Consider the following 18,053-nt stretch of genomic DNA (forward strand, 5'->3'; position numbering starts at 1 on the left):
AATGAAGCGCGCGTCACGTCGCCGTTAATTCGTGATAATTTGTAGTTGTTAAGTTTATATAATTTTTATGTATGTTAGTCATTAAGGTATATATTGTATGGGCCTACGTAGCCTGATTTAAATAAATAAATAAAATAAAACTGTTGCTATCCTTCTTGCACAGTAGGACAGTCAAAAATTCTAAAGGCATGATATCGTGATAAATATTAATTATTACGAACGTCACTATGATTGCAACAGTTTATAGCGTACGCAATGCACGTCTGTTTGTGACAATCATAGACAAAAAGCTTCTCTTCTCTCTACCTTATCTTAATAATCCTAGTATTGGTCCATGGACCAAGGTGGAGAGGCCTCATAAAGGTGAATGGACGAATTTCTTCATGTTCCGTCATTGGGTTTACTGTATCATTATTTTATTGTAAGCGTTTATCTAATTTTAAGATATTTTTAGTTAGTGTATGTATTTTGGGCGGGTAAAGATGCAATCGAAAGAAAACAATTTGTTTTATTTCAACATTTTTAGTTTTATTTAAATATAAGAACACTTTAAGTACAAAATTAGCGGTAATAATTAAGAATCAAGATGAAAAACATGGTTTGACTATTAAATTAACGATTAATGAATTTGGAGGTATTTTGTGAGTGGTATATCTAAATTCTAACCAATCAGTTACTATATTAAAAAGATAAACTCCTGACAAAAACCCCAGTTACTGGGCGTCAGCTTGATTGTATAGTTGAGAGCTCATACTTTCAGTCAAATTTTACTGGCCTGTAGTTATGTAAAATTATTTATTTATTTCCAAAATCATTTTATGGTTTAAAGTTATACACAGCAATACAATAATTTTGTGATCCCGTTTGTAAAAGTTCATACGAATATTTTAACTTATCCTAATAATCATAAAATATATCATAAGAATTAGGTACTATTTTCAAAAAGACTAGCAAAAGTATTCATAAAAATTAAGTACTTTCATACACAACAGTGAATCAAACATTCATAAATATATCTCATACTGAACACTTATTTGTCATATAGGTACTGGTAACGGTGGTTTTAATATATAAATATTATTTCTTTAAACAAAGCTTACACTCACATATTATTATCATAGAGTATGATAGTATGATTCTAAAATGGCGGTCGTTTTGTCGCTCGCCTCGCTCGCTACGCTGAGACCGCTATTTTAGATCAACTTTCTTTTCCATTATTCACACTTTAATACGCTTCTCTAGGGTAAGCATCAGGTAACCTAAATTCTGAGATTGGCGATATGTACAGTGGATTCATTTCTTGCATATTCTTCCTGCTCTCTTGCGCCTCTTGGAGGAATTTTGCGTATGCGCGTTTGTCCGAAACGATCTGTGCACATTTTATCGCTAAAATAATAATGATGCCACCCGCTATAATACACACCATAATCACTATACTGCTAAACATTATTTTGGCACTGGTAGGCTGAAAACACTCTTTGGATCGGATGACTATTTCCATGGCTATCATGGACTGCACTCCCGCCTTGTAGGTGTATCCGTATTCACATTCGTACCCATTTTCGGCTCTTCTAAAAATGCAGGAGGTGTCGTCGCTTTGACTTTCTGAAAAGACAATAAGTAAAATATTAAAAAATCTAAAAGTCAATAATTATGTTGACCACAGTCGGCCAATTTAGATAAAAGTTTGAGATGCGGTGGGCTCTATGATATTGATCAGCATTTACTACTGTAGCACAACTAAAAATCCAATAAAAATGCTTTGTGGTGCAATATTGTCACATTCCTGAATTTAGTGCAGCCACAAAGTAGATTACGCGAGTTATGCAATACTGACCCAGTAAATCTTATCAGCTAATCTTTCTGTACACGTCGACCTATATTAGACACACATACAATAGAGTTTTATTGTATGTGTTATAGGTACTACATAATTGAACTACATAATAAGAAATAACAATGAAATTACGGGAAATATTTTTTTTTAAATTAAATAAGGGGGCAAACGAGCAAACGGGTCACATGATGGTAAGCAACTACCGTCGCCCATGGACACTCGCAACATCAGAAGAGCTGCAGGTGCGTTGCCGGCCTTTTAAGAGGGAATACGCTCTTTTCTTGAAGGTTTGCAGGTCGTATCGGTCTGGAAATACTGCTGGTTACAGTTCATTCCAGAGTTTTACAGTGCGCGGCAGAAAGTTACGCGAAAAACGCACTGTGGAAGACTGCCACCCATCAAGGTGATGAGGATGGTATGTTTTTCGCGTGGGACGATAGCGAAAAGTTGCAGGTGGTATGATTCCGAACAATTCCTCAGAGCACTCCCCGTGATACAACCGATAGAGGATGCAGAGTGAAGCTACATCTCGGCGTAATTCCAGGGGGTCCAAGCTGTAACACTATGGCAGTCAACAATTCGAGCAGCCCTTCGTTGGATACGATCCAGAGGGAGCAGTTGGTATTTTGGCGCCCCTGCCCAGAGATGAGAACAATATTCCATATGAGGCCGAACCTGCGCCTTGTAGAGTTGTAGGCGTTGGTCCGGACTGAAGTACTGTCTCGCTCTGTTAAGTACACCAAGCTTCTTCGAGGCTAATTTGGCCTTACCCTCAAGATGATATCGGAACTGGACTTCGCTCGCTCGCTCGCGGGGAGATGGTTAAAGATGTGCCCTCGAAACGAGGATAAACGACCATTGGTGACTTTTTAGTGGTGAACGCGCAGACTTGTGTCTTGGTGGGGTTGAATTGGACTAAGTTACGTCTACCCCATTCAGAGACCTTCTCCAATGAATTCTCCACCTTAGACACAAGTTCGTTTCGACTCTCAGTGACATTTTGCCGAGAAATATTAGGGGAGCCGGTTTATACAGCATCACCTGTACTTATCATCCGCATAGCAATGAATGACGTTGGTTTGTAACATGTCATTTTTGCACTGAGTTTGCACTTCAACTTTTTGCACTGAGCGCTGATGAAATCGAATATCCGACATGATGCTCGTGCATCGCGGTATGGTCGGCGGTTTCTGCCCCCCGTCATCCAGGGTCGAGTTTGACGCAAAGAGCTTATTTGCTGAGGCGGCGAGAGCTGATATCATCTCTGATATACACACACACTCCAGCTTTGGGTAGAAAGGAGTGCTCGAGGTAATACCCTGGGTGGGAAAGGTATGATGTGTCACTCGGAGATGATATCTGCGTCTCGGTTAAAAAGAGCAAAGCCGCCTTTGCCGTCTCAAGGTGGTAATGGACAGCATTAAGGTTGGAGTGTAATCCCCTGATATTACAAAAGTCCATGTTTAATATCGAGGGGGGTGCCTTTGTGTGTTTGCTCTTGCCCCGAGCAGATTGGAGCGCAGTTTTGCCCTCCCCAGAATACGAGGGGCAGCCTGGACGTCCACGTTCAGTTCCAGGAGTTCCTGAGCCTGGACGTCCAGAGTGGGATTCTCCAACGCAGTTGGTACCCTCCTGGGGTAACAAATTGTTTTTCAACTGCGGCATTTCTAGGGGGGTAGGGGATTGGGCCTCCGGTAAACTCACTCACTCGGCGAAACACAGCGCAAGCGCTGTTTCACGCCGGTTTTCATCGTATCGACGGTGGAAAGGCAAAATGTATTAACAGTTTTTTTTTTTGCGATATTGACGCCAGCAGATTGCGCTTGGATGGCCAAGGGTATAACTATACAGTGCAACGTCAAAACAAATGTGTGCTCTGCCTCTAAATAATAATTAGATTACCTGCATTATACTTCTCGCTGACTGTGTAGTTCATGTTGCCGATTGTGCACAGATCTGTGCAGTTGTTGCTGAGGTGGCACGACACACACGGCTCGGCGTTCGCACAGAGCGGGTTCTCGCAGGTCGCACAGGTCTCACAGAACACGCCGGAGTACACCGTCTCGCCTTCTAGGGCTGAGCATTGGCAACGACCTGAAAATATAGAATAGGTAAAATTTTGAGATGGGAGTTGCACACAAAAGGTAATTTACGGGCTTAATTTTATTAAGTAAGTAAGGCTGCTTCCAGCATAATGTTATGATAGAAGTTAAAAACCAAAGCACTTGCATATAAATTAACCAGAAATCTAAATTTCTCTGTTTGAAAAATTCGAGTGATATTAGTGGCAAGCCCTTTTACTAAGTACGGTACTCACATATGCTTTCATATGGCTCGATGGAATTAAATATGTGGATTTGGAGTAAAACTATCGAGCAATGCTGATGGATGAAAGCCCGAGCCGTGGTTTTTACTCTACTACGCTCGATCGAGCAAAACCGTATCTGAGTACTTAGCATTAAGGAAGATTGTCCGTTATTGTGGATGCTATGCTCTATAAACTTTTCATATGTCGTCCCGACCTCAGAAGCTGACGTGACCACGTCTTCAACGGAATGTTGTTGATGCTCTCTGTACTGCCTATGGCTGCTCTACACTGTCCGTTGCTGATCTGCACTGCTTGTTGCTCTCTCTTCAGTCCGCTGCTGCTGCTGTCTACAGTAGCACCTACCACATACACAGTCCCCGTGGCCGGAGCAGACGTCGTCGGAGCCCGGCGGCTTGCAGGTGTCGGTGTTGCCGGTGCAGTCGCACGCGGCGCCGCTCCAGCCCGCTGCGCACGCGCACTGCCCGCACACGCATACCCCGCGACCCACACCACCGCACTCCTGGTTGTTCTCCCTGAGAATTTATAAGGGCCCGTGATTTGATAAAGAGCCTCAGGTGGAGTCAGTTTAGGTAAATAATTTTCATCACTCATCTGAATATAATATGGATTATTAGTTTCAAAGGATGGTTAAAATGACACATTTGTTAAAACTTTAAAGGTAAATGGGCCAGGACAACCCAATTCATGTATTATTCACGAAGAAGCACCGTGCTGTACACGAGCAAGCATCAAAGTCCAGATGTAGGACAGAAAGAAATTCGATCATAATAATTTTTGACTTTTGTACAATCTTATGCTCCGCTGCTTATGATTTTAATTATTTTATTCAATCTCTACAGGATGGTAGCAGAACAGACAAGTAGAGAGGGTCAACCTCTAGTAACAATCTCTATTACCCTAAAGGCTGATTATCTAATACATAAAACTGTTTTAAGCTCTTTCCCTTGCGTCGTAAACATATTTAGGGTTTCTTAGTAAACCTTCAACTTACAAGCTGAGTTCGCAGCGTTTACACTGGCAGTACCGCCCATTGAACCCGGGGTCGCACTCGCAGACGCCGCATACACACTCCCCAGCACCGGAACAGGCATGTGTGTGCGTGGTGTTGGGCATCCGGCACTGCGACGCCAGCGCCGCGGACGCCGCTTCGTCCTCTATGGAGCAGTCGCATTGAGGACCTGACCTGAAAAGCGTTTAGGACTATGACCAGTGGTGTCTATAGAGTTGTATGGTTGTAGCCAAAGGACTCCTATAGATCGTGAGTAATCGTGAGTTGACCTATACAAATAATAAGGCTGCTTCTAGATCTATAACTAGCCCTTTAAATGCTTTAAAAGTTAATCATCAAGCGCCAAGAGTTACAAAGTTTTGCTGTGTTTATGTTTTTTATCTGCTTCTGCGCCGCGTGTAGTACAGCAGACAGCTATAGCGACGAGTGCTTACGGACGCGGAAGAAGAATTCCGTCTTCAATTAGACCATCCATTGCTGGTTGTTTGCTCTTATTTCTATAGCGGACAGGATACGACAAACATTTTTAAATGTTAATTGCTTCAAGGTCAACGTGAGAAGTGAGAAAGCTGGAGCTATACTAACCAGCCCTTATTGCACTCACAGACGCCGCATGTCAGATGTGAGTTGGACGGGCACGTCAGAGCTGCGTCAGACTTCGCGTCACCGGCGTCACAGTGACACCCGCACTGGACTTCCACCTCCAGGGTCAGAGCATCTTGACCCAATTGGCTCTCCGATATCGTGATCGTTTGGCGCGACTGTAACGTTGGGAAATCATACTAAATATAACGTAACTGCAAATGTGATGAATCGTGCGCCTGCGCAATCATTATCTTTGGCGTGACAGATTGCTTGTATAATTTTCATAGTGCAAAAATCGTGAGTTCTAAAATTACATTGATAGGTTACTTCCATACGTCAACTATAATTGGTTCCGTGTGCCTCCTACACATTTGCCTTCCCAGTTCATAAATTTCTAAGCACTAATTTCAGTAAATCTGTAATGGCAGCACGTAATGCACTGATGTAGCCGGCGCGTGCGACACGAATCATAAATAGCGCCCTATATACAGCCTAGGCTATAGCTTACATGAATATTCATTTCAACATGGTTAAAAGGAAAACTATTTTAAATATTGTCTCATTTAACAAGGTAAGAACTTGACAGTGGCGGATTCACTTTTAGCGGTGCCCCGGCGCGCGGCGCTCCGAGTGACTGGTATGTAATATGACAATTATTTTTTATCACAATATTATTAGGATTTGATAATTTTCGATAGAATAACATACCTTTTTGTACTCCGGACAAGACTCCAAACTGATATGGGCTTCGAAATTTAGCGTCATGCCATATTCCACGCCGGTGCATCGTTTTGCTTCAGTCAGCGAGCCACCTTTGACGCCGCAGTCAGTGAAATACTTTATCTTAATGAATTCCGAATTCAAATCATCCTCGAAACTGACAACACTGACAAAGTCTTCGTACCCCATTTTGACTAACTTCAGTATATTCGAACTGTCACTCTCCAACTTCGCTACGTAAGTGTAGTCGTTGAGTAGCTTATGTAAACTGTCATAATGGCCTTTCACACCTTGCGTTACAGCAAAAATTACGTTTACCTGAAAGCAAACAAAGCCTATGTATTAGGTAATGTCAGAGAAATTGATTAAGGCCGACGGTGGACCTACGTAAGCGGTGGGATTATGTCAAGCCCAACTATCAGATCACGACTGATATTGACGTAACCCAAATAAATAACGTAGGTCCGCATAGGCAGTTGCCTTTGAATTAATTTATTCTGTGGCAGTACTTTATTAATTTCAATCAAACTGCGAAACACACTTTGATTTTGTCTATGTTGCCCACTTTTGTTAATTTTTGTGTTAATACGCCACTGCCATTCATATCGCAAAGTGAAGTCATAGACCATAGTCACTTGTTACAACACTGTAAACAAGCCTATTTACCTTATGCTTATCTAGAAGCCTGTACACTTGTGCGACGGACGGATAGTCATATTTACTTGACTCGGAGTAGTAGCCGTTTTCATCGAGATGACAGGTTTCATCGTTCTTCAAAGATGCACCTCCTGAAAGATTAGGAATTAAACGACTTATAGCACAAGAGAGACACATGTAGACTCAGTAGACACAATATTTTTATTGCTTTGCAATGTAGAGCTTGTGTCTTAAATAGAAATAATTGTCTCATCGTTCATGCAGTGCGGAATTTTTTATGAGTGTAGGTCAGTTTATTTCCGCCGCCCAATGTACCAAACCTGCTGGCCCCTTAATCCTTATGGACGCTGCCGCCCGTAGGCCACGGCCATGAAGCTAATATAAAGGTGGCTCTATATTAGCTTCATGGCCATGGCCTATACAGCCTATTTACAAATCCGGGGCTGCCTTCATGTGAATATTGATTATAATGATAACACGATCTTTATGATATAGCATCTTCTTCAAATGCTGTCCCTACTAAGATGTACGCCATTTATGTAGCCAATTCTATCCGGGGTCTATCTATTGTCTTCCTATTGACACATTCAGTGACACATACAAAATTACAAATGTATAAACCTGTCAAAACCATTACCCACCATTTACCTAACCTACGGCTTGGTAAGGCAGGGGAGGTTAGGTAGGTAGGAGGGTAGGTAGGCGGCTAAGGCCCAATTTACCAACGAGTAACGACTGTTTAAGCTAATGCTTGAATTAGTATCACGTTACCTCTTTCATTTTTCAAATGAATGAAAAAGAAAACATGACACTTTAACAAGCTTCACCAATGCAACGTATGTTTGTGTTAACTAACAGACGTCGCGTTGGTGAAATTGGGCCTAAGTAAACTTTCAGATAATTACCTAACTTCCCATCACCAGCCGTATGCATCAGCCCGTCCGACAGTAGTATGACGATCTTGCGGCTGTGTGGCGACCACCCCACCGCTGTGCCACAAGTGACTGCTTGCACCAGCGCGTCCAACTGAGCCTCAGCGTTGTCCAAGTTCGCCGTCACGGAGCTACTGTTCACCTTCTCTATGAACTTGCTTACCTGGAAATTGTATGAAAAAATTAGCCACACATATTTACTGCAACTGCAACAGCCAAGCCATACATATATACTGATATATCAACGGCCTAACTCTACCGGCCCTAACTTCAACAATATCTTCATAATATCATATAATATGATATATATTATGTAGATATTGTTGAAGTAAGGGCCGGTAGAGTTACGCCCGCGCCGTGTAGATTTAGAAGCTTGGCTCTACGTGAGATCTGATACCTTTTTACAGGGTAAATCTTATGTGGTCGTCTTGGCAACATTTTACATGAAATGTTTTTGGTGGCATTCATTTTTTCTCTAAGTAAAAATTTTGACACATAATATTGCGTAGGTTTAGGAATCTAGAGAACTATTTGACTAATGCTACGCAAGCAGATGTGTACACTTTACACTATAGTCTACAACTCTACACCAAGGGTGGCCAACACGCGGCCCGCGCCGTCTGTTACCTTGTGGCCCGCAGAGCCGAGCACATTTTTATTAAATAATAAAGTGGAGCTGACTTTAAAATAACGTACTGAGCGCTTGACTGGGGTGTTTTCTTTATTACAGTACATTTTTTTTGTTCTAAGCTCTAAGTTCTAATAGGAAAAATTGTATCCGATTTTGACTGTGCGCAGTCTTATCTGGCGCGCACTACGAGTATACATAAAATTTGGTAGTGCGGCCCGGAGTAAAATTCTACTTCCAAATTTTGGCCCAAGTGTCGAAAAGGTTGGCCACCCTTGGTCTACACTCTACAGAGTGTACTTCGTATGCAGTCCACACATATTTGCCTATGTTAATGACAAGGTGGAGAAATTTTAACGTAGAAAGGTTTAACGTATGTATTGAGTCAGTATGCTTTATTAGTTTCTGGAATAACGTGACAAAGAGAGAAATACTTAAATCATGATAATATTATCTAATTACCTACTAGTTAACAGTCTACTAAATCCATTAAAGCAATCAAAAATTATAAAGCCCTTAGCTAAAATTCACTAAATTTTGATATTGGGAACTTACAATTTTTTGTCCCAGCCCAGTTATAAAGTCCGATATTGCTACTGCGAATTCCAAGATCCAATTTACTATAATTGCATTAGGAACGAAAATTGGCCTGCAAATCCGTATTATACTTGAAAAGCGCCTTTCATTTCTGGCGCTCTCCCTTAGCAATAAGTCCAAGTCAGATTATAACCCACCTCGTTAGTAAGCGACAGGTGATGTTTGTAGCTGTAAGTGGATTCGCAGGCCTCCTCCTCCACCGTGCACGGGTTGGCGAGCCGCCGCGCGTCCGTGCTGATGAACGGCATTATGGGCTTCTCAGCAAAACTGCCGAACCCTAATCTGAAAAGAAAACCATAATTAAACATAAGGTCAAAAGCAGTCTTGTCGCACTTGGCTATAGTCATGGAGGCGTGAGTAGTTATTGCATTTTCAACAGCTTAAAAGTAATAATTAATAACGGCGGCATTCACAAAAAGAACATTGCAGAACTCTATCTTAGTCATGCCTTCTCTGTTATAAATATAAAGTTTAAAAACGGTTATATATTTTACCAAGGACAAATTTTATAAGGCTTTTTGTAAGGCTTTAAGTAAGGCTTTTCTCATTATTTTTAAAAAATTTCAATTACAATATGTCCAACCTTTAAAAGGTTCCAAATGTACTTATTATCATGACTTCTACGTCAAGCAACATGGACTTACCTAAAGTTATCAGTGAGATTTTTCAGCATGGACGGGAGATCGTCACGAAGAGATACGAGAGTTTCCTTGTCGTCCTTCATGGACCACGTGAGATCCATGAGATAGTACAGGTCTAGGGGATAGTTCCGGGCCGCCCGGAACGAGAAGTTGATCTTCTTAGTCTCACCTGAATAAGAACATTGAGTTTCCAGTTGTAAAACTGTTACTGTCGGATTTTTGGAAAAAACCACGTGTCTTGGGGCCAAATCTTCTTGTTAGGCCTTTGGTATTTTATCAGCGTAGACAAAAAAAAAAGATTTTAGCACTTAGCAGTCCATAGACTGGTTTATAGAACCATGTTTTATATACACATATTGTACCATTTATATAAACACAGCGCAAGCGCTGTTTCACGGCGGTTTTCTGTGAGAACGTGCTATTTCTCCGGTCAAGCCAATCCATTCGTGCCGAAGCATGGCTCTCCCACGTCTATTGTGTAATCAATATACAAAAACATACGCGGTTTCAGCGACAGCTTGATCCTCTGCGGCTGTATCTGCACAGCTTGCAGGCGGTCCGGCTCAACATCCTGCAGGGAGCTGTTCTCCGCCACCTCCCACACCGGCTTGTCGGGCCGCTGGATCGCCTCCTGGCTGCAGCCGCTCGCTACAAGGCTGGAAGAAGTGGTAGAGTTAGTGCGACGTTTAGCAGTTTCTTGAAACGAATATCTAGAAGATGCTATAGCAGAATCCAGATTGAAGCATGCTTAAAAATGGATACTGAAATGTGAAGGTGTTTAGGTAAATACATGTATGGAGCACATGCAGCACTAGAACTTAGAAGATATCTATCTTCTATCTAGCAGTGTTGCTCGTTAATCCATACTGATACATGTCTTGGCTCTTGAGCTGAAGATTGTAGGTTCGATACGAGCGTTGGAAAAATATTGTTTCTAAGTTTCTAAGACAATGCAGGCTGATCGTCTGGTTGTCAAATAGGAACGATGATCCATGCGTTGGATGGGAGTATAAAAATTTTATATACTCTCGATCCAAAAAGGAATTAAGAGAGTTTTATGCCTTCCAGCTTCACCAAACCTTATTAATTACCATGTAATTATTCAAGTTCATTAGTTATGAAAGATATTAATTGTCGTACCAAATGCATTGACCTCTCGGAACTCAATTAATACGATGTAGAATAAATTAAATTGTGCGTCCATTAATTACTCATTATATTTCATAACTACATACAGTAATAGGTTTAGCACTAACTAGAGGCCAGGGATGGTAAATCTAGGTTGTAGTTGCACAGACACGATATTTTGAGCAAGTCACTGATTACAAAACTCTATAATTTTGTTGTGTATGGTTGCTTTACACTTTTCAAATTAGAGAAACTTGAATGAAGAAAAGTGTAAGGCAACCTCATAGTTTTCTTCAATTATGTTTTTTTTTTAAATTTTGTTCTTAATATTCTAAAATGTTCCTTTTATATGCTTTACAAGTTTCAACTGTACTATCAGAGTCCAGAGAAGTTGATTCATAAGACGATGGAGGGACCTACGTAATTTGGTCGCGTTCGCGCGTTATGCCAAACCCAGCCGACAGATCACAATTTATTTTTTTGTATTGAAGTGATATGATCCGACCAATAACGTGGGTCTGTCAACTGCCTACGAATCTATTTCCTCGATGGTACATGTAATTTTTTTTACATGGTGCGTCTACGACCTACGTAACATTTTGTTTAGGAAAATCGCGCGTAAATTTTTTGCCAACCCTGGTAAAGCTCGTAATGATGAAATGACTTAGGAGTTAGAAGTCAGGCAGGCTATAGGTCAAATGTTTATTACATAGGTTAGGCACATAATAAACACTTCGAGAGGCCTCCAAACATAATCCGCTTGGAGCTAAACTAACAATACGCCATTAAAGATAATATTTTAAGAGATGAGATGACTATATTATGTAATGTACACTAAGTGCAATATTTATATTTTGTGAAGACTGAAGGCAAAACTTATTTACCCCTTGTTTGTCGTTGAATAATTATGCCTAAAATTGCATTTATTACGCGTAAGCTGGCGTAAGTGAGCTTTTGGCAAAGGAGAAAATTTTGAGTCAGGACTTAAGTATTTAATGATGATATTTTATATCCCACGAGAGACATACAAATCCTAAACTACAACTATACGCATAAAAATCAGTTTGGTAGTACATACTCACCGACTTTTTAACCGACTTCTTATTTTTAAATGTCAGAAGAAAAATATTTACGAAGTCGAAAAGCTCTCTTGATTTGAAATATAATAAGAAGTCTCAATTAATTATTTCCTACGATTGTATTATAATTGAGTAGATGACGGTCCGTTAGATGCAGCCTTCTAGCTATTAAGCTAAATTAACTCTATGAATATAAAATGCTGTTAAGCAAAAATGCACTTTCACTGCTTTTAGCACAGCCGACGACCATTATAAATTGTGCCATTTGGACTTTATTATAATAGCAATAAAGTATAACCTGCACCGCATATCAAACTTAATAAAACGGCGATTGAAGTGTCGTATTGTAATTTAAAGCTCAATGAATGCTATTATAGTACAAGAGCCACGCGTTCTTAGCCCATTCATAGCACTAGAGCCGCGCGTTTCTCGGCCCACGCAAATATTTAAGTACTTACAAAGGTCGCATCACTCACGGCCTACAGCTAGGGTTGTCAAAACTTATAGCCGGACGAAATGACCTGTTTATCCGGACATTGGTATTACAAAGCTAGACGCGATGTAATTATATTACGTGCGTAGGTATTGTGTATATTGTAAGGAATCAAACAGCCCAAAAGCCCAAAATCACACTATAGAATTTATTTAAGTACGACAGCGGAAATCTTTACTTATTAGTGGGCTTCGGGCTGACCGAGCATAAATAACAGAAGATCTTCCTTTGGAGCCGTTCAGTCGTATTCATAAAGACGTTATAATAATATTGTGCGTACTTTTCTATTTAATGAGGTGTAAAATCTTTTAACGTTATGATGTTCATTAAAATTAAATTCTAAGTAGAAAAGCTTTACACAAGCCATGATCCTGTTTTGACAAGCAATCAAAAAACCTATGTCCGGATTATTCCGGACGCCTGACAACCCTACAGCAAACACAACTTTTCCATTTTGTGACTAAAGACCGCACTTGGCGATTTTGTAACTATATAAATAACACCAATTTGGAAACTAGTTTTTTTCTAGGCAGTGGGAATCAACGACATCAAAATGTGAGAATAGTCGCCTACAAATTGAGTGTACAATCGCAATGTTCGAAACTTTATCCACGTTAAGAAAGCAGTGAATCACTATGCAATAAATTTTGAAAATATTATTTACCATGGAATAAATTATGTCAAAACGACTTCTTTAACAAGCAAAACATCGCCTGGTGGAAATTCAAGCGATAACCGGCGCTTATAGACATACGCAATTACGCAATACCAGAAAAGTCACAAGTGCTTTAAGAGCCCATATGACCCTAACTTGACTACATACTTTAACCTAGATCTCAAAATCTGTAAGGTTTAGAAAACTGATTTTTTGACACAAGTAACTTCAGTTTATAAAGATTAAATGCTCAAGACGAAAACACGATTACTCAAAAAACGCTCGATAGTTTCTTTTTTACAAAAAACCTTGTTTTAGACACGTTTTTGCTTGGATCTTCGAAGTTTGCTGTATTTTCTTTAATATTTTTTAATATCTAAAAAGGTATTGATAAAACCTAAATTTGCTCAAAACACTTTTTTCATAATCATTATAGTTCGTCTTTTATTCAAGTAAAACTAACTCGGCGATGATTCCGCGCCGTCCTTTTTCACCTGGCATATGAAAGACGGGCGTGAGTGTGAAGAGAGAAGGACGATGTTTGATTTTTAGAGTCAGGTGAGCTCTTAAGCGCATTTGTGATTTGTACTATCAGAGAAGTTGATTCCTAGGCAGATGGCGGACCTGTAATTTGGTCGCGATAAGTCAAACCCATCCGACCGATCACAGCTAACATTGAATTGACATATTAACCCGTCCAAATGACGTAGGTCCATCAACTGCCTAGGAATCAATTTCCTCGATGGTACCAGCGAAGAATTTGATTCCTAAGCAGTTGACGGACCTACTTAATTCGTTCGGATTATGTCAATTCAATGTAAGTTGTGGTCTGTCGGATGGGTTTGGCTTAACGCGACCAAATTATGTAGTTCCACCATCTTCCTATAAATCAACTTCTCAGTTCTCTGATTGTACTGAAAGTACATGCAGTTCACTAACTATAAAATAGTGTCTATTCTAATTTTAAACTTTACCGTCTATTAAGCAGATTTACCAGCTCAGTCAAGCTGTATCCGGGTCGGTCTAAATCTCCGTTTATGACTGACTTTTACTGCGCACGGTTCTAGACCAAATTAGTTGAGCTAGTTTACAGATCCTTTATTGTTACTGACTCTGACTTTTGTTCTGAAGTAAATACTTATAGATATAGATCTAGTTAATATGAAAGCGTATCTGTCGGCCTGTTTATCTTTTTGTCCATATTTTTTCTACCTGTTACCTCTTGATCTCCAAGAAATGACAAAATATAGTTATCAATCTGGTAAACACGACCGTTCGTTTCCGGACCTATACGATCTGCAAACCTTCAAGAAGAGAGTGTATTCCCTCTCAAAAGGCCGGCAACGCACCTGCAGCTCTTCTGATGTTGCGAGTGTCCATGGGCGACGGTAGTTGCTTTCCATCAGGTGACCCGTTTGCTCGTTTGTCCCTTATTTCATAAAAAAAAACATTACGGCTTCAACGATATACCTAAACAAAGCTCGGCACGGGCGCAATGAAGTTGTAAGTAACATTAATGTTTGGTTGCACCAGAGGCGTGGTTAAAGTTAAAGTTAAGGTTAAAGTTATGGTTAAAGTTAAGGCTAAATTTAACTTTAACTTTAACCTTAACTTTGACCGGAGAAATTGACAGATGACAGCTGGTCCAACAAGGTTATAAATGAACGTGGGCGGGAGCGCTGCTGGTAAAGGAGAACTGTCAAAAATGGCGTTTTTGTATGATGACAGCGTTAGTTCCTTTTTGTCGAGCTCTATGGTTATGGTTAAATATGGCGTCTTGATGGCGTCCATTTTTAACAAACTACTTATGAGTTAAAGTTCGTTGCTGCAACCCAACCAAAATTTTATTATAACTAACTTCCGAAAGGAAAAGAGTATGCTTTTTATAACCCACTTTAAATTATAATTTAGTATGTAGTTTGTTACTTGATTAAATCTCGTTTCTCATCAAGTACCTTGATAGATCTCGATTTTACGAGACAATTACTCAATTTATTATCTCATCTTCCATCGCAAAAAGTAGCTCAAACCATGATTATCTTTATAGACCACTAGAAGTGGCATAGCCGCTTTAGGCCAGGCGCCATAAGAAGCATGACGTTTAATAATTAGGTATGGACTCTATTATAAATACTAGAGTACAGTGGTTTTTGTTTGGAGCTTGGCTGTTGACTTTAGTAATGGATTTGACTCGCGAATTGGAAAAATGTTACTTCCAATTTTGGTAAGGATTTTAAAACAATGAAGGCTGACACAATTGTTTACATTGACAATTTTAGATAAGCATGTAAAAAGTTCTGACTTCTGAGTCTGATCTGTCGCCAGTCTTGTCTGTCTTTGGTTCCGATCTTTGAAGGATCCGTCTCCTACTTAAGAACATATAGTCTTTCTTCAGGAACACATGTTCTTAAGTAGGTACACCGTAAAATTACTTCTGCTGACCTGGTTCTAGTAGCCACTATCACCGAAACCGGTATGGCAGATACTATATAGCTTTATAGGCCGAAGCTTTTCACAAATCAAAACTATGTCCATTATTAGGCTTATCTTATAAACCGTCATGTCACATCATCACGACAACTCACGACGTCTTGATTGTGGGCTCTCGCTGGTCGCTTGTGGGAAAACTTCAAAGCTCACGTCAGGGTTGTCACTTGCACCTTAAAATTTGTTGATTCAGGGCAAATTCGTGACTTTTTTAAGGTTAACAACAATATTATCAAAGACCCACCAAAAGTAACTAAAGAGAGTACTATACTGGACACTAGAGGTATACTATGAGAAAAATCAGTGTTCTTCTACACCAATTTTTATTAGCCTGTAAATTTTTTTCAAATTATTCATTTCTCTTCATTAAATTTGTTGATTTTATTACAGCTTATATTTTAAAACTCTTTTTAATCCAGCTAGCCAATCGCATCAGCTGAAATAAGCCTTTTAATTATGCACTAAGAATAACATTTGGCAACCCTATCGATGAGCGCGTAGAGATTCACAAAGAAATAGTTTAAATTCCTCTCGTTTCGCTATACTTTTACCGGAGCTCGGAGGGCAAAGGGCTCGGAACCGGCTTCGGCCTCACGACTGTGGGTTTAAAGGGACGTGTGTTGTTTTATTAGCTCTGTGCATGTCGATGAATTACTCGTAATAGCGACTATTAGTTATTCTGTTGTGTTGTTTATTGTAATTTGGATGAATTTGTAGATAGCGGAGATTTCTGATAGATATAAAATACAGAAACGACAAAATAAATGTTGATAGATGATTCGTTTGCAAACTCTATCGTTTGCAAACTTTCGTTATATATTATACAAAAAATTCAAAAGGGTATTACTGGGTTAGGAGTCTCTTGGACTAAAACTATCTAATTGTTCCCAAACGTACAGTTTTCTTCAACGCCAGCTGTTTCTCAACTAGTTAAACAGCCTGGGACTTGTATGCTTTTAAGTTAATGAGCCATGACCTATATCACACGTTTCCACACTACAGTTTCAAGACGATCTTAGCTAATGGAAATACAGAGTAAGCTTTACAAATCGTCATCAATGGATGTTTTAATATATTATGAATACATATTAAAACATCAATTTCATTTATTCACTGTTTATGGTTAATTAATTAAGTATTATAGATAAGAAGTTACACTAATTTCTTAAATTAAGGTTCTTAATTTTAACAAGTTTTATGTTTTTTTTAGTTCGTGGTAGGTAAAACTTAGAGCTGACCTTTGACGACTTTAGGTGTCGAATTTTGTAAAATACGTCTATAAAATATAAGCTATAACTATAGTGTTCTTTCTCTGCTCGGGTTTAAATTTTAGCCAATGTCTTACCAGTTACAAAATTTTCTAGCTGTAGCCTGTAGCACCAATCCATTTCAGAAAACCCCCTACATTTTTTAACCAAATGCTTAAGTTGTTTGATGTTTCAAGACCTCAAATCAGCCGTCTAGACTTTTTTGGAGCAAATGCCCTAGCTGGCTGCTGTTGCTGCACCATCAATCCAACAGCTGCACAATACACGTGACCAGCTTCTGCAGCGGCTGCAGCTCCTACAGCAGCTCCTGTAGGTACTGCAGCTGCTACAGCTCCTGTAGCTACTGCAGCTGCTACAGCTCCTGTAGCTACTGCAGCTGCTACAGCTCTTGTAGTTACTGCAGCTGCTACAGCTCCTGTAGCCACTGCAGCTGCTACAGCTCCTGTAGTTACTGCAGCTCCTGCAGCACCTATATCTATTGCAGCCCTTCAGCTGCTACACTGTACCCTCACCTCTGGTCGTCGTCACAGCGGGGGCGGGCGGTGCTGAAGTAGGGGTCGGCGCACCAGCGGCAGTGCTCCGCCGCCGCCAGACACCCCCCGCAAGTGGAGTGCTCGATACACACCAGCTTCTCCCGTAGCTGATCGTGCACTGGAACAAGGAAACATCAAAATTGTTAAAGCTAAGTTAGTAGAGTTATGATGCTTCACAAGTCACAACGCAGCACTGTGTGCGATTCACTATTATGATCGGAACTATAAGGTTGGTCACAAAAGTAAACACAAATTTTGATATTCGATATTAAGTTTTGTGCCTCACCTCATGCTTTAGACCATATTTACACTACGTACTATTTACGTAAGTGGGCCCCTAGGCGATCAATTTTATTATGCAATATCATTGAACAATATTATTGAACAATTTATTTGACAATGAGATTGAAAGGCGGGCGCGTTCAATATCAACCTTATACGGTTAATAGTATTGCACATTACGTGATATTTCACA

General features: G+C 40.0%; 1 protein-coding gene across 2 annotated transcripts in view; it reads right to left on the bottom strand.

The window, feature by feature from the left end:
• Nucleotides 1-530: 530 nt before the first annotated feature.
• LOC121735197 (integrin beta-nu) overlaps nt 531-18,053 on the bottom strand; it is a 34,946-nt gene continuing 17,423 nt past the window's right edge. The window contains exons 2-13 of one of the 2 annotated variants that reach the window (XM_042125924.1): nt 17,558-17,696; nt 10,437-10,591; nt 9,939-10,104; nt 9,432-9,576; nt 8,043-8,232; nt 7,147-7,268; nt 6,469-6,798; nt 5,761-5,936; nt 5,158-5,349; nt 4,509-4,678; nt 3,740-3,931; nt 531-1,605 (exon numbers count right to left, since the gene is read on the bottom strand). In XM_042125924.1, the coding sequence (XP_041981858.1) occupies nt 1,226-1,605; nt 3,740-3,931; nt 4,509-4,678; nt 5,158-5,349; nt 5,761-5,936; nt 6,469-6,798; nt 7,147-7,268; nt 8,043-8,232; nt 9,432-9,576; nt 9,939-10,104; nt 10,437-10,591; nt 17,558-17,696 (2,357 nt within the window). In that variant the 3' untranslated portion in view covers nt 531-1,225. The remainder of the gene's footprint in view (nt 1,606-3,739; nt 3,932-4,508; nt 4,679-5,157; nt 5,350-5,760; nt 5,937-6,468; nt 6,799-7,146; nt 7,269-8,042; nt 8,233-9,431; nt 9,577-9,938; nt 10,105-10,436; nt 10,592-17,557; nt 17,697-18,053) is intronic. The other variant, XM_042125923.1, reaches the window with a different exon arrangement.

This window comes from Aricia agestis, chromosome 17 (assembly GCF_905147365.1).
Source record: "Aricia agestis chromosome 17, ilAriAges1.1, whole genome shotgun sequence".
Lineage (NCBI taxonomy): Eukaryota > Metazoa > Arthropoda > Insecta > Lepidoptera > Lycaenidae > Aricia > Aricia agestis.